The sequence below is a fragment of the Colius striatus genome, chromosome 2, assembly GCF_028858725.1.
Source record: "Colius striatus isolate bColStr4 chromosome 2, bColStr4.1.hap1, whole genome shotgun sequence".
Lineage (NCBI taxonomy): Eukaryota > Metazoa > Chordata > Aves > Coliiformes > Coliidae > Colius > Colius striatus.
Window position 1 is genome coordinate 84,114,023 of NC_084760.1, and position 15,741 is coordinate 84,129,763.

The 15,741-nt window shown below is 41.5% G+C and overlaps 1 protein-coding gene across 1 annotated transcript; it reads right to left on the bottom strand.

The window, feature by feature from the left end:
• Positions 1 to 1,132: 1,132 nt before the first annotated feature.
• On the bottom strand, positions 1,133 to 15,583 carry ABCG8 (ATP binding cassette subfamily G member 8). The gene is made up of 13 exons (XM_010199976.2): positions 15,512 to 15,583; positions 13,994 to 14,092; positions 13,089 to 13,245; positions 10,907 to 11,145; positions 10,359 to 10,491; positions 8,348 to 8,617; positions 6,444 to 6,609; positions 6,261 to 6,353; positions 5,304 to 5,503; positions 5,093 to 5,169; positions 3,493 to 3,760; positions 2,822 to 2,949; positions 1,133 to 1,270 (listed from the first exon to the last, which is right to left on the bottom strand). Exons 1-13 carry the CDS (start codon positions 15,581 to 15,583, stop codon positions 1,133 to 1,135), a joined length of 2,040 nt encoding a protein of 679 aa, XP_010198278.2.
• Between the last annotated feature and the right edge of the window lie 158 nt (positions 15,584 to 15,741).

The following is a 15,741-nucleotide window of genomic DNA, read 5'->3' on the forward strand; positions in this document are numbered from 1 at the left end:
GATTAGAAGTACCAATATATACCCTTAAAACTTCAGTGTGATATAAAAGAGATTCTAATCACAACAGATCATTACAAAGAAGAGTAAACCACTTTAAAAAAAAATTAAGTGTCTTAAATATAATAAAAAGGAATAATTAAGAATCAAACAGGAAGCTGCTATTCTGACAATTTAATGATGCTGAATTGGACTGAAAGAATTGGTTTTGCCATTAAAAGGCAACGAAAATCTGATAATTTCAAAATGGCACTAGGATCAGATCAAGTGAGTGTTGGTATTTTGTTTTGGTTTTTTTTCCAAAATCCAGTGCAGCAGAACCAGGAAGAAAGGGTAGAATTTACCTCAGAGGAACCTTGGAGTGTTTTGGATTCCTACTGCTGCCTGGGGCTGAAGCTATTATTTCATCAGACCTGCTTAACATCTTTAGACTAGGGTCTTCCTGGGCATTTATTGTGACGCAGAGCCTGTGGAAAGTAATGTGGCACTTCTAATTGCCAAATAGAACAATAAAATATTTATGTTCTTTTTTTTCCCTTCTTTTTTAAAAGAAAAAGGGGGGATTTACATAACAGTATCTGGGGCATTATAGGCAATTACACCAGGAGTTTTCCACCGTGTGCAACATGTCAGCGAAAGCAGAGTAAGAGTCAGTGGAAGCTTCTGCGTTGCTTTCCTCTGCGCTGTTGTTAGGCGTACCGAGTATCAGGCATGCTACGGAAAGCAGCGGTTTGTGCGGGCTGATCGTATTCTTTCGGAGCTCTCCAAATCAAGTATGTGATCCTCTATATTCAAAGCATGATCATCCCTTGCGAAGTGGCATGGCATGGGTACTTTTGAATCCATGGCCTGGAGCTCAGGGTGTTTCCAGGTGTGGAGAACTCATAGGCGTCTTGTCACCTGTAAAACCCCGATGTCAAACACGCGAGCCCCCGCCGCTACCCCTCCGCCCGCTCCCTTCCCGTCCGGGCCTCAGCGCCGGCGGGCTGCGGCGAGCGCGGCCGCCTCCCACTCCTGGGCTTCTGCTGCCATCCTGTGGCGAGCGGGCCCGGCCGTCCCACTCCCCCGGCAGCGACGGGACGCGGCCTGCTCTGTCCTCTTACAGGGGAACCTGCGGCCTCCGAACGGTTCGCCGTTAGCAGTCTTGTCTTGACTTTTGCTTGATGAACCTCAGAGATAAGTAGTATAAAAGCAGGAAGCTGCAAACGTTAGCGGCGAGGACGAGATAGCTTACGTAGAGAGGGTGAGAGTCCAGGTCCAGAGCTGAAATGACCTGGAACCACAGATAACGCAAAATGAGGACACAACGTTTCTGTACTGGGCCTGTTATGTGTGAGCTTCCCTGGGCCCTGCCCGCTTTCCCTGTTGTTTCCAGCTGGAGGTCAATCTCAGAGCAGTTCACAGAGCAGGGCTAGTGCCTGCAGAGCTTCACTGGAACACAGCTCGGCCTCTGAACTGGACTCCCCAGCTCAAGGGGGATGAGGAGCTGCTGAAGAGAGTCCAGTGCAGGGCCATCAAGATGATTAGAGGACTAGAGCATCTCTGTGAAGAGGAAAGGCTGTAGGACCTGGAGCTGTTTAGCCTGGAGAAGACTGAGGGAGGATCTAATCAACACTTCACAGAATGACAAAATCTTAAGGCTTGGAAGGGACCTCGAAAGATCATCCAGTCCAGTCCTCTTGCCAGAGCAGGGCCACCTAGAGTAGGTCACAGAGGAACTCATCCAGATGGGTTTTGAATGTCTCCAGAGAAGGAGATTCAACAGCACATCTGGGCAGCCTGTTCCAGCGCTCCATCACCCTCACAGTGGAGAAATTCCTCCTTGTATTTCTTTGGAACCTCTTGTCTTCCACTTTATACCCATTGCCCCTTGTCCTATCATTGGCCATCATTGAGAAGAGCCTGGCTCCGTCCTCCTGACACTCACCCTTTACATATTTGTAAACATTAATGAGACCACCCTTCAGTCTCCTCTTTCCAGGCTAAAGAGCCACAACTCGCTCAGCCTTTCATCATAAGGGAGATGCTCCACTCCCCTAATCATCTTGGTGGCCCTGTGCTGAACTCTCTCCAGCAACTCCCTGTCCTTCTTGAACTGAGGGACCCAGAACTGGACACAATATGCCAGATGTGGTTTCATGAGGGCAGAGTAGAGGGGGAGGAGAACCTCTCTCGACTTGCTAACCACAGTCCTTCTAATTCACCCCAGGATGCCATTGGCCTTCTTGGCCATGAGGACACATTGCTGGCTCATGATCATCCTGGTGTCCACCAGGACCTCCAGGTCCCTTTCCCCTGTACTACGCTCTAAGAGTTCATACCCTAGCCTGTACTGGTACATCGAGTTATTCTCTCACAGATGCAAGACTCTACACTTATAAATACCTAAAGAGCGGGTACTGATAAGATGGGACCATTCTTCTGTAGAGTCTAATGACAGGGCAAGGGGCAATGGGCATAAATTGGAATACAGGAAGTTCCAGTTGAGTATAAGGAGAAAATTCTTTCCTGTGAAGCTAAGGGAGCCCTCGCCCAGACTGTCCAGAGAGGTTGTGAGGTCTCTTTCTCTGGAGGTTTTCAAAACCTGCCTTGTTCTTGTGCGACCCGATTGAAGTGAATCTGTTTAGGCAGGAGGGTTGGACTGGATGATCTCTAGACGTCCCTTCCAACACATACCAGTCTATCATTCTGTAATTTCAGCAAGTACATAGATGTCATGTTTGCCAAGTTTGAGGCCTACGATTTCTACTTAAATATGACAGGGGTATAAATAGCATTCTAGATAGTTATCAAACATTCATAACAATTTTTATTAGTGACTTACAAGTTTCCCTGGTATTTGGAAAGTAGCATTTCCAAGAGTCATTTCATATGTGATGTCAGCAAACTGAATTTGCATCGTGCTTTGGAAATTCCATCTGAGAAAAGAGATTTTAGAAACCCAGAGTGGAACTGGAAAAAGAAAATGGGAGAAAGAAAGAAATTGGTACACGTAACTCTAGAAGTCAAAAACTGCTATGTTGGTGGAAAATATAGCAGATTTGTCTAGTTTCTTGCCAACCAGTGTCTGTAAACATATAACAGTTCATAACTGGACAAAATGGGAGATATCCTTTATATTGTTACAGGGAGATGGAAAATTAGGAGAGAACTAATACCCATATCTGTCAAACTCTCACTGTCAGCTGAGTCTCCTTGGAGCTGAGTCTTCGTCTACCAAATGTAGTTCTTTTTACAGAAAAAAATTAGCAACTTCTTAAGGATCGAGCCTTTTATTAGTGCTTTTTTGATTAAGCTTCTTGTTACCGTATTCTCAGATGGAGAAACTGAGGTAAAATAAATGGTCTGACTCCACCATCACCACCCAAGAAGGTGATTGCAAAGGTAGGAATAAAGCTGAGTCTTTCCTGCATATGACACAGCCTCACAACAAGCAGTCGTTTCTGAATACCTTCAGTGTTTCAGTTTGAAGAGATGGTCGGAGCTTTGTCTCACCTGTCCAGAGGTTTTCCAGGCTTATCACAAAGCCACCACTCAGGTAGAAAGATGTGAAGAGGACATTGCCCAGAAAGGCCGAGAGCTGCAACGTCGGCAGCAGTGCTGCCACCCAAAGTGCCATCGTGCGGGCGCTGTATACAGCCAACCACACCGAGAGGAAGTTCAGCAGGAAACGTTCTGGCTCTGGGTTGAGGTTTGCCAACCAGTAGATGGGAATCCCATAAATGATCACAAAAGCGCAGTGTTCTGGAAGCTCCCCCAGAATCTGATCAGGAAGGAAAAAAGAAAAGTAAAAAACCCACAAACTAATAAGTTGAGTGATAATTACAAAACCACTTGAGATGTATGTTAATGTACTTGTGGGCTATTTCTAAAACCTCCCTTAGAATGCGATCATCTCCTTGTTTGGTGTCGTCAGTAACATGCAAAAGCAATTCACAACAGAAATCCTCACTATTTTTTTTTTCCACTTGTCACAACTCTGATAACGAATCATTAAATTGAGAGGATTCTTCTGTCTTGTTTTGTTGCAGTTTTGGCAGCTTCTAAGAATTTAAGACCCTTTCCCTGTGAACTGGTGTGCTGGGTAACAGTAATACTGATGCTGACTAATGGCAACTGGGTTTTTTTGTCCAAATTTGTTTGAACTTGTGTGAGATCAAATTTGGGACAAATTTGGCTGTTGGGCCACTTCCTGCATTGTCCCAAAGGCAGTCCAGTTAGTAACTCGTTAACTTGTTTTAAACCAAAACCATGCTTAGGGTTTTCTTAAAAATCTAAAGATAGAGAATATTATGATTGTTTCTTCCAAAGAGGGTTGCTACTATCCTCTAATACTAAGGTTGTAATGAATTACATCGATTTCTCTATGAATAATGTGCAATCTTTGTGACATAATGCAAAGAATATTTTTCTCTGGCAACCACTAATAAGCATTTAAAATCTTGTGCAGAAATGGAAACCTAAATTACAGATGCCATGGCAGGCAGAACTCATCTAACAGTGGCAACATCACAAAGAAAGGATTATTCTAAACTCAAGTGAAAAAGAGAATGTAATTTTTAAAACAGTTCTAAATTTGTTTCCAGAAACTCTGGCTCTTTATGCACCTAATACAATTGTTTGTCTCTGACCAGTACAGGCCCCAACAACTGCTGGAAATTTCACAGTTAATTGTCATTTCTGTTTTACCATTGCTTTAGCATTTAAATAAATATTTTATTTTACAGGTCAAGACACGTAATGAAAGTTTTAAAGATGCTTCAGCAAATGAAATTTGCAGGTATGTAAAACTGTCTAAAGCCTCTCATTTGAGACTGAGAGTTTTTTCCAATCTTGTCCAGACAACCCAGTGAAAGATTCTTCTCTGGCTTTGCTGGGGTGTGATCTCAGCCATGACCTATGGCAAAAGATCTTTAGCAGTGGGAGGTTGAATCCGTTAATGCCAAGGAAGCAAGAACGATGGCCTTAGAGGGCAGTCACAAAAGGACAAAGTGTGACATGAGTGTGAACATTTATACAACAAGGTTGGGTTTGTTTGTATTTTTTTAGTTGTGGAAGCCAGCTGTTTGTACTTCCTGGCAACAAAACCAATTACCTTAGCAAAGTAGTAGGGGCTAACAGAATACATGCCATCTTCCAAGTCATTATAAAGCATAGCTCTTTCCGAGTGACCTGCAGGGCAGAAACAAATAGATTGATTTCCTTCTAGGGTTGCTTTAGTAAGTACATATTTTTATTTTTTTAATTGGTTTGAGAATGTTCTGATTTTGATTGCTTATAACATTTAAAAGAAAACTGACACTTACATTTGGCAATGACATCCAAAATCACTGTGAACGGAATTAGTGCACCTATCATGTACAATAGCGCTGTCATGTCACGAATAGAGAGTCTGTTTTTGTCATGGCCATAGTACAAAAATCCAATTAATATTGACATGAGAAGGGCCTCAAATCCATGGATTAATAGTGTTGAAGCATCTCTGAAGTCGTTGGAGACTTGACGCCTAGGAAAACAGAAGCGTTATGCATAAGGTGTAGTACTTACTAATGCTAGTTACATTCTGGTGCCCTGCCCCAAATGCTCTCCTAAAGGAAATTTGGTGGAATTTGCTAAAGGAAAATTGGTGGAACTTGCTGACTTTGAGTAGGACGGGAGTTGGACTGTCTGTTTCTGTAAGGGATTTTACCTAATCAAAGCTATGGAGTGTCAATAGCTCGGGTCTGAAATGCTGAAAGATCAAAGGAGAGCAATAGGAGTGAGATGGTCTGATTTCAGAGAAGCAGAAGCGGTTGCTTCAGTTACAGAAGTCTCTCTGTTAAGGACTTGTAGTGTCTGTTAACAAGAGCTGATACTAGTAGTGCTGTTCTACGTGTACTAAACAAGTTGATGGTATTTCCTTTGAGTACACAATCATGAAACTCAACTGCAATACTCTTCTATGCTGGCCATAATCATTGAAGCCTCCTGGCTTCAAATCTGAGGCAGAGGTGTGAGGATGGCAGTGCCTGAGCCTACTGTGCAGCTGCCTGGGCTTGCTAAGGGTTGAGCTCCTATGAGAGGCCAGGACACCTTCTGGCATCATCCTGCTACGGGGGCTTTGGGGAGCTGGTATAACTACACCTCTGCTTTATTCCTTACCCAGGTCTACTGCTGCCTCTGCATCTTCAACATACACTCAGTTCACATTTTGTGCTTGTATCTTATGCTTGAAAATGCAAGTGGGCATGATACGTAACTGGTTATGTTGGAGATAAGGTTACCTCAACAATATAGTGAACTGCTTGAAGACTCCTGGTAACTGATCACTCGAATGGTGAGGCATGTTGATAGCCTCTTCTGAATTTAAATGGGACCTGTCCAAAAGAAAAGAGAAAACAAAAATTGAAAATGGCACAGGCTGTAACAGTTGTTCTAGATCTGCTGTACGACACTCTTTGCATTACCTTGGCTTGCTGAAGGTGGTTTCAACGTTGTCGCTCTCAGTAACTTTCCATAAGAAATCGTCAGAATCCCTGACTTTTTCTAGGAACAAGTTGGCAAGAGTGTTTGCTCTTTTTCGACTTTCCTTCTCCTTTTCTGCAGTCTGTTTATCAATACTGGTCAAGTCAACTGCAAAGCATTATTTGGCATGAGTCCATATGCTACAGATATGACAGGTTTATGATGTGGTTAGAATCAGAGATTTCATTGTGAACAGACGGTATGGCCTGTGTGCATCCTTAAAGCTACAGTAGTTAAAACTTTATCACTTTAGGTAATTGAGGAAGAACAGATTGTTAATGTGTATTTTGTCTTGGGATGACTCACTGAGATATTTTGTAATTGCTTATGATAATATTGTAAAATACTGTTTCAGATTTTTTGAAACGAAATCATGACTTGAGAGAGGTGCTGAGAATAAACACTTGGAATTTCCTTCCTGGCATGGAGGACATTTGCAATCTGTTATGTGGCCTTGACTTACATCACATGGGTTTTTTCCACCTGCAAAATGATAGTTATCATCTTACTTTGCATCTTTCAGAAGTGCCATAAGCTTTACCTGATACTGAGAAAGCCCAAGAAGATTATCCGTAAGCTTCACCTGATACAGAGAAATCCCAAGAAGAATATTATCTAAGGACAACGTAGTAGCAGCAACAATAAATAACAGCATTATTTTTCCATGTAAAAAAATGTTTGGGTTTTATTAATCTGAACTTAGACACGTAGGCAGCATTTGTGCATCTCTGTTAGGTGCTCCTTCTTGCTGTGTTATCCTTTACCATCCTGTCCCAGCTCCACCTCCCTGATGCCCATATTTCTCTTCTCCTCCCATGGTACTGACTCTGCCTACCGCTAAATGGTTTTTCACCTCCCTTTTACATCTCTTCCCACCTCCATCTTGTAAGGGTTTGTCTCTGTAACAACAGACTGTAGCTACAGGTTCCTCAAGGACTGCCTCACTTCCTGTGACTGTACCAGAGTGGCACAAGCCTTTCCCCAAGGCTGTGCTTGGCTGAGAACCGCTCTTAACCATAGCAGTGACGAAGGTCTTTTTACAGGGCTTGACACTGAGGTTAACTTCTGTTTGTTTCTGCTCAGCTGATATCAGATGACACACTTTAACCTCACTTGCCACATAGGCACAGCCAAAGAGATTGGTCCAGAGCACTGAGGCTGGAGTCTGTACAAGGTTTCCTAGTGAACTTGAGTGCAAAGACCTAAGGACTGGAACTGAACTAACCTCTGTGGTAAAGAGACTTACTGCCATTACATTAACAGTGCCAGATTCCCTTTGCATGTTGCAAAAAAAACCCCAGAATTATTAATTTGGAACCATTTAGTTAACTTTCTTTGAGAAAAGGATTGCTGGTTTGGGTTTGTTTTTTCTCCTTTCCCATGTACTCTGTTGGGCAGCACACCTCTTTCCCATATCCTCTTCCAAGTGTGTACTGTTCCTCACCCAGGACAACCAGGTTCCTACATTTCTTGATTCAGAAGTCAGAGAACTGGCTACAGAGAAAGCAATTCGGCGGTTCATCCAAGACTTTCCCAGTGAGGAGGAGAAAATTCCAAGCAGTCAAAACATGGGAATAAGTGTGCTAAACGTGTGGAAGAGTTGCTACACCTGGCAGGGTTAGAAGGAGGATTACTTAAAATGGATTTTGTCCATACCTCTTGTTTTTGTTACTTTTCCTGTGCTGACAAATAAGAGTCTTATTGAACATGAACTTATTGCAGCATTGATTTGAGTCAGTTACAAGGCGCTTCTAAGACAATTATGGTCAATAAGAATCAATGTTAACTGATTCATTTAAGAAAGTGAATGATTTGTAGCAACTTTATGGCAGTGCTTGATACTAACCATAGAAATCTGCAGGATTGCTGTACCTTGGGCAGGGATGGCCTAGTTCTGTGAAATACTGGACCATGTCTCTAGCTGTTCCAGAATAGACAGTGAGTCCAGAAGTCATCAGAAGAACTAAATCAAACAGTTGAAAGATATCTGACCGAGGCTGATGAAGTGAAAGAAGAACTAATCTGTTTCCTTTGGCCAGTCTGGATAATGTTATCACAAGGTTATGTGCAGTAAAACTGTCCAGTCCAGATGTGGGTTCATCAAGTATGATTATTCCTGCCAAAGACAGTAAGTTTAGCTGTGGAAAGGAGCTTGATTCATTTTGAAAATATGTTTCAAATTAAACAATGCTAATGCCTGGAATCTCACTGATAATATTCCTTTTCCCTTTTTTTTTCAAGTCCAAAGTACATTTTGTACCAGCATCACAGAGTATTCAACAATAGTGATTTCTTTCACTGTTTTACTGAATATGATGACCAAGAGTAATTTCTTCAAATCTTATCTTGCTTCCACTGGAAACAAGGAAGTTTTCTTTTTCACCAGGATATAGATTTAGGTTCCTGACTAAATTTACTTTCTTCTCTGCAGTTTTGTACTGCCTGTAGAAATAGCGGGTACATGAACATTAATTAACATGATGGTACTGGTTTTGTATTGTGCCTACTGAAAATTTTTAACCTAAATGTTTGGTATTTAAACCTTTTGCATTATTCACGTGTAAATATTGACACAGTATTAACTTAGATAGCTTCTCCTCCTCCCAACCTATGCTATAGTTTAAACCTATTTGCACATACATAGGAGGAGATATGCCTAAATTTGTTTGGGGTTTGTTTGTTTATTTTGCAATTGCTTGTTACAAACTTGAAAGCATTTCATTACTTTGCGTGTTGGTGTTTATTATGGAACTTAATGGCCTCACTGGATGTAAGACAATGTCTGTACACCGGCATAGTTTCTGTGCTGAGGAGCATAATGTTTCAAATGTAAAGAAAGCTTTACTTATTTTGCCTAGAACTAATTATTTTATTTTACTTCAGTACCAGTACGTTCTGTGATTCTGTGATTCCTGAGCACTATTTCTTACCAAAAAAAAAAAAAAAAAGACTTCTGCTTTCCTCACAATTATAAAAACATAAATTTATACAAGCAAAAAATTCTTAAATCCATTTCACAGTAAAAGATCTGATGGGGAATCTTGCTCAACAAGAGACTCGGGCAAGATTTGTAATGCTTTCAATACATTTAAGAGCAGATAAGGGACTCAGTCCTTCAAAATCAGCTGTGGATTTTGCCTCATGATTTGCTTCTACTGAAGATGAAGGGAGATTTCAAGTTCAACTGCAGCATGAGCCATCCACATCAGGGAGTTGGAGAAGACCACAATGACTGGCTATTCAGCCAAGAAAATGACCTTCCCTGTTAACATGGCACCTGTAGTTGGGCTGAGTTGGGGGAAAGGAAAACAATCTTGTTGTAGTAGGCCAGCAGCCTTCCATAGAGGCTTGTGGCATGCAGTCAGATAAAAAACAAACCTCGCACTGATGTATACAGACCAGAGTGCTGCTGTGAGGTTTGACCTGGAGTAACTTTCTGTAGTCTGTGTGGTGTTGGGTTTCTAAAGCTGAAGCTGAAGGCTTCCGGCAGAGCTGTCTGATTCTGTCACCACTATCCCATTGGCAAAGGCGACATAAGTGAAAGCAGGTTGGCTTCTGATACACTGCATTTAGAGCATTATTACTCTAATAATTTCAGTATTATCTGTGATCAGCACTGATTCCAGTTTAAGCAAATGGGCCAACACCCAGTCACCAAGTCTAACCTTGCTGTGGAGGGGTAACCTCTGGCAGAGGGTGATGCAAGAACTCTTGAGAGTCCTGAGTATGAACTCTGCAAGCTGCCTGAGCAGCAACTGCCTGTATGACTCTTCCCTGAAAGCTCCTGTCTTCATTTACTGTCCCATTTCCCTCAGTGGCATGTGGTGGGCGCAGGAGGGTGTCTGGGTTTAGCTCACCTGGGTTCCAGAGCAGCTGCACACCGATGCTCACTCTCCGCCTCTCGCCACCTGAAATGCCACGGACGTGCTCGTTCCCTACCCTTGTGTTTGCACACTGACGCAGGCGGAGCTCTGCTATAACATCTTCTACCTGGGGAGATCCAAAGGGTGAGAGAGATAAAGCAAGAGTTTATTTGCACATTTGGGCATGGACGATGCTGGAAATACAATTAATGTGCTTAAAATTCATCTGGATATTTCAGTTCTGTTTGATCAAGAGACACTTGAAAACAAATCTTGACTTGAGAGATAACATTAAAAAAGACTCAGAGATCAGCAATTTTAGTTCTTTCAGCCTCTCTAATGCTTTCTCTAGATTGTCATTTTTTATGAGCTTTGGAAAAATTGCTGGTTTCTATCTTGAAAGAAGAAAAAGGTTTATAATTCATAATCTACATAAAAAAATGCTAGATTAGCTGTTCTGACTCCAAACACACAGGATCTCTTGGATAATTCCTGTCAGACACATTTTTGACAACTTTATTTTTTTTCAACAGCTTAATTACCCTTTTTTGCCTTTGTGAGTCTGAAAAAAACTTTGGAAGGCGCAGTTTGGCAACGAACAATAGTGTTTCTCTGACAGTCAGGTGGGGAAGCAGTCGGTCATCCTGCCGCACATGTGCTATGCATTTCTTAACAAGCTGGGGAGTGCTGGGTTTGTTATTGATCATGATTTGACCAGATGTGATTTTGCCTCCATGATCCCGGCAGGTTATCACATCGAGCAAGGATGTCCTTCCACCAGCTGGAAAAAATCAGAATGGGAAATGAAATTAATTTCCAAGGTATCGTTTTGAAAAGCCATTTGGTCATAGAAGAGAGAACTTTTGTTTTTTCTTTAGCATCTTTTCCCCAACCCTTCCTGAAGCTTTTCCAAAGCCGCAGAGGCAGGATGGTCTAGAAAGAAAATAGCGACTGCAAACTCATGTTCAAGAAATCTCTCTCCCCTGGAATGGAGTGCATAGCTCTAACCTTTGCCATTTCTCAGTACAATTGGGTAGTTGGGCATTCAGAATAGCTCCACAAACTCAAGAAGTGAGATCTTTTTGCCCTCTTGTTCCCTGTCTTTCGTTTTTGAAACATGGGGCAAAGCTGGACACCTAAATGCTCGGCAAGAGCTTGCTTTGGGGAGGGAATTGTCAATCCAGAGACTGCAGCTGGAAGAGCTGAATGACTAAGGCACTGAACAATTATACAGACAATAAGAATCTTGATTGTGATTGAAATAAAAATTATTATGACTTAAATAAGACAAAAAGTCATTTAAATAATTAAGAGAAGCTGGCTCATACTCAAAGGTAAGAAAAGTAAAACAATGAAAACAACACCTGATTTGGAATCAAAAAGCAAATGATTTTTTTTCCTTTTTGCTGTATGATACTGTATGTAAACACAAAGAGCTCTCTTATTATGATTAGATGTCATTTAGTTCTAGTCTCCCTGTTGAAAGATTAACTCCACACTTGTTTCTTAATACATACGTTTTAAAAAAGAAACCCATCCATCTGTAAACCATGTATTGCTCTATTTAAGAGTGACATATTGATTGCCATTGACAATGTGAAACCCATCAGCAGTTTAATCCATTTTACTAAGGCATTTGATGAAATAGATGATAAACAGCTTTTAAAAATAGTTTGACTAGTTTGCTGAAAGAGGTTTGTGCTCAGTGTAGGTTACTTTACAAAGGTGCTATATCTGTAACTCAATATGTTATTTCATCACAAGCTTTTCTTTTTCTTATTGTGAGACTCTCTAAGGCACAACTTCAATTACATTAAGGATATGTGCTAAAGAAAAAAAATCCTATGGCAGTAGGAAAAAAAACAAGCCCTCTTTTGTAGAAACAAAGTTAAAACTTCTTTGGCAAATATGGCTTGCCTTTGAGAAAGAGCATCTTCACTGAACCCCTGAGCTAACCTGATGTAAGAGTCTAGCTGAGACACATCATGAGTGTTTTTGCCTCTGAAGCATAGGTTTTACTTCAGTTTAACAGGTCACGTGTCTACTTTTTATCCCTCTGGAAGAGCTCAGACTCAACTAACCACATGGGGTAATGGCCATCTCTCCATCAGTCAGCCTCACCTGGGAGGAGATTAAACCATTCCTGCCAGAAAATGAAAAAGAATTGTAAGGAAGCAGAGACCAATTTTAATGCCAAACAGAAGAGGAACTGTCTTTTCCTCTGTAAATTTCTCTTAACTAATCCAAATGCAATATTTTATCCTGTTTGCATTGTTTCAATCCAAAGTGAATTCCTGCTTATGGCTATTCAAGTTGCCACTGATCTTTCTTATAGTAGGGTCTGGCCTCACTTGTCTGTGATGTTGCTGGGTAAGGCCTGCAATTGGCCTGTTTTAAAGCTGAGCCATGAAGCTGACTTATGTCCAGCAGAGATAAGACTGCAAGCCATAGTTACGAGAACACCTCGCTACACCTCAGGAAACAAATAGCAAATGTGTACAAATCATAACAAAACTGGGTTTCAAAATACATTTTTTATTCCCCTCTCCCCCCCATTATTACTCTTTGATTCCTCATGCATTTTAAAGAATGTATATAAGTGACACATTTCCAGTAATTCTTTCCCAACTAGATTTTGCCATTCCAAAGACTGCAGGGTATTGCTCTTGGCTGAGTACAGTTCATCTGAGAGCTGATGAAATAATGGAACTTGGTTGCTCTTACCAGTGCTTCCTATGATAGCTAGCATCTGACCACTTTGAACCTTTAAATTCAGATTCTGGATTATTGACACACGAGAATGAGGATCTGATCTCCAAGTCCAGGGCATTTTCATCTGTGCAAGCTTTTCATACCATGGAATTTGTGATGCCGTGTTAACCTAACAAAGAAAGAAACTAGTCCCTTCAATTCCAAGAATAAAATATTTAGTAAAAAATTCCTTCAAAGTTACGATGTTACAAGCAGAGAATATATTAAAATAATATTGTCAATCTTCAGAAATACATGGAAGAAAGTTCTTTTACAGCCAAGTATGGTTTTCATGCTTTGCTTCTTATTCTGCTAATCACTAAAGCTATCTCTGTACGCTGTTACTTTGGTAATTTATTGCTATTATAAATTTTAAATGTTTGACTTGCAATTTTTAATATAACTGGAAAATACAAAATACTGGAAATTGTGGAATCTACTTCAGATGCCATGGTGGAACTAAGGAAGATGGAAAATTACACTGTTTACCCTAAACTGTCCTTGTTACTCATCTGCTCTGTCACCTTCCAGATACTCATTCTTGCCAGCAATGGCTCCCACCGTCCCTAGCTGGACAGAAAGTCCCTCTGCCCCAGCCCTCAGAAGAATGGTTTGGCTCAAGACTGAGAATAAATGGAGCCTAGAGACAGACTTCTTTTCCTTGCCTTATCCCTTGTCTTTACTAAATATGTTTACAATGGAGGGTTTAGCCAACTGTCAATACAGCATCCAAGAGCATGATTCTCTTCACAAAACTTCTGTGTACTTGACTGTGCAGCAGCCATATGAACTTTGTGATGTGAAGGGCAACTTTGTTTGGCTTTTACAATAGCTTGAATTTAGAAACAAGCATTGCTGGATATGCTTAGAACTTTTACCTGATAGTTGAGTTCTTTGACCTCGAGAACATTTGATTTTCCACTGTATGTGAAATACAGACTATTATCTTCCTCAGAACAAAAAATAGTATCCCGGGCCTTGGTCTGGAAAAGTTGATAGATTAGTTAAAATCATTAATTACAATACTTAAAGAGCTGTTAAAATCAGAAAGAATGAAGCACAAAGGGAAATATATCTTATGGAATATAACAGTATTGTTGATGAGTTACCGTGCTGCAAAAGTCTGAAGGGTTGAAATGAATTATCTGCTAATCAATGTGATACATATTGTGTATTGTGGTGTATAGCATACGTATATACATATCACAGTGTGATATTGGTATATGTATTGTGATGTTTAGCATCACATATGAGGGCAAAACATGCTGTGGTATGCTCTTCTATTTGCTTTCAGTTTAAATGGATCACTTTCAAAATGGGGATAAATGTCATGCCACTGCCACTACAAAGAGATTGGACTCCAGATCTGGTTTTGAGGAAAAAAATGTACTACTTCAGCAATGTTGGCCTACTGTATCAACATGATGCATATTGAAATTCATAGGTTGTGGCCCCTAAAAAGGAAGGTTCACTGGGAATATGTTCATTATGTTCCACAGGCACTTGTTAACTTACAGGCTTTACAAACAAGTAGATGTGCAACCACGAGTACAGCCTTCTTCCTCCTCTTGTTTTTTAAATTCACAGTTTGTCAACGGGAACTTGACTATTCTGAAGTAGCAGTTAAAATAACAGTCTCTACTTGGCTTGATTAAGCTTTTGCATATAGCTGCAATTAAGAAGCCTTTGCTGAGGCAGCTTTCTGGGTTTGTATTTAATTCTGTGTGCATGCCTGTAGTTTTTATTCCTGATAGCCACATCTCTCCCACAGCCTCGTGCCTTTCTTACAAGCCAGATTTGTAACCTAACCAAGACAAACATTCCCAGGCCCTATCCATGCCTGTGGTACCTGTGGCACCTGTGGCAGATGGTGACCACAACTTTTGTGTGCTCCTTCTACCCTCACAGCAAATGAAGTTGATTAACCTTTTCAGGCTAGATATACAACAGAAAGCAATGTGACAGTAAGCAGCCTGAAACATTAAAGCCCTCCAAGCTCCCCCCACTGCCAAAGTGCTCTGTGCCCTTTCTTGTGTTGAACTTAATTTTTAAATGAACAGCAGATATGGGGAAATAGTTTTACAGCCCAAAGGCATGTCCTGGGAAAGCAAGTCCAGGCCACACTCAGGGACCTTCTGCTCTGTCCACGTTTTTGAAGATCCCCTTGTTCAGCTCTACTACCACAGCATCTGCATGTGGCTGGTGTAGCACCAGCTTCATCCCCAGCGTGGGCTTGTAGGGGAGGAGGACGCTTTCTGCTCCCCATTTTAGGGTTGGAGGTCTCGCTGCCTGTGAAAGCCCAGTTGGCACACTGGCCACCCACCTCTCCCAGTTCCATAGCTGCAGCATTACTGAGCCCATCGGGTCCCTCCCCAAAGCCCACAGGTCTCACTCACCAGCAAGCCCTCGCATGCCACTTGGCTCCAGCTGTCACTGTCCAGAGAGACATTTTCAGTGGCTTCCTTCATGCTGGTGGTGAAAAGCCTCACTCCCTGCCGTGCTTGGACTATCACCTCTTTCAAAGCGATAGAAATCCTTCTCCTCTTATTTTGAGCTCAGCCCTTTCCAGGCGCCTTCACCACAGCACTGTTTCTTCTGGCACGCTGCGTCTCTGCATCTGGCGTGA

Excerpts from the sequence above, each read along its gene's own strand:
- ABCG8 (XM_010199976.2), bottom strand. The coding sequence starts at position 15,583 with ATGAAGGAAGCCACTGAAAATGTCTCTCTGGACAGTGACAGCTGGAGC. Across the intron at positions 6,354-6,443 it reads ACCACCTTCAGCAAGCCAAG|GTCCCATTTAAATTCAGAAG; the intron begins GTAATGCAAAGA and ends TCTTTTGGACAG. Across the intron at positions 1,271-2,821 it reads TCCAAATACCAGGGAAACTT|GTCATTTCAGCTCTGGACCT; the intron begins GTAAGTCACTAA and ends CTGTGGTTCCAG.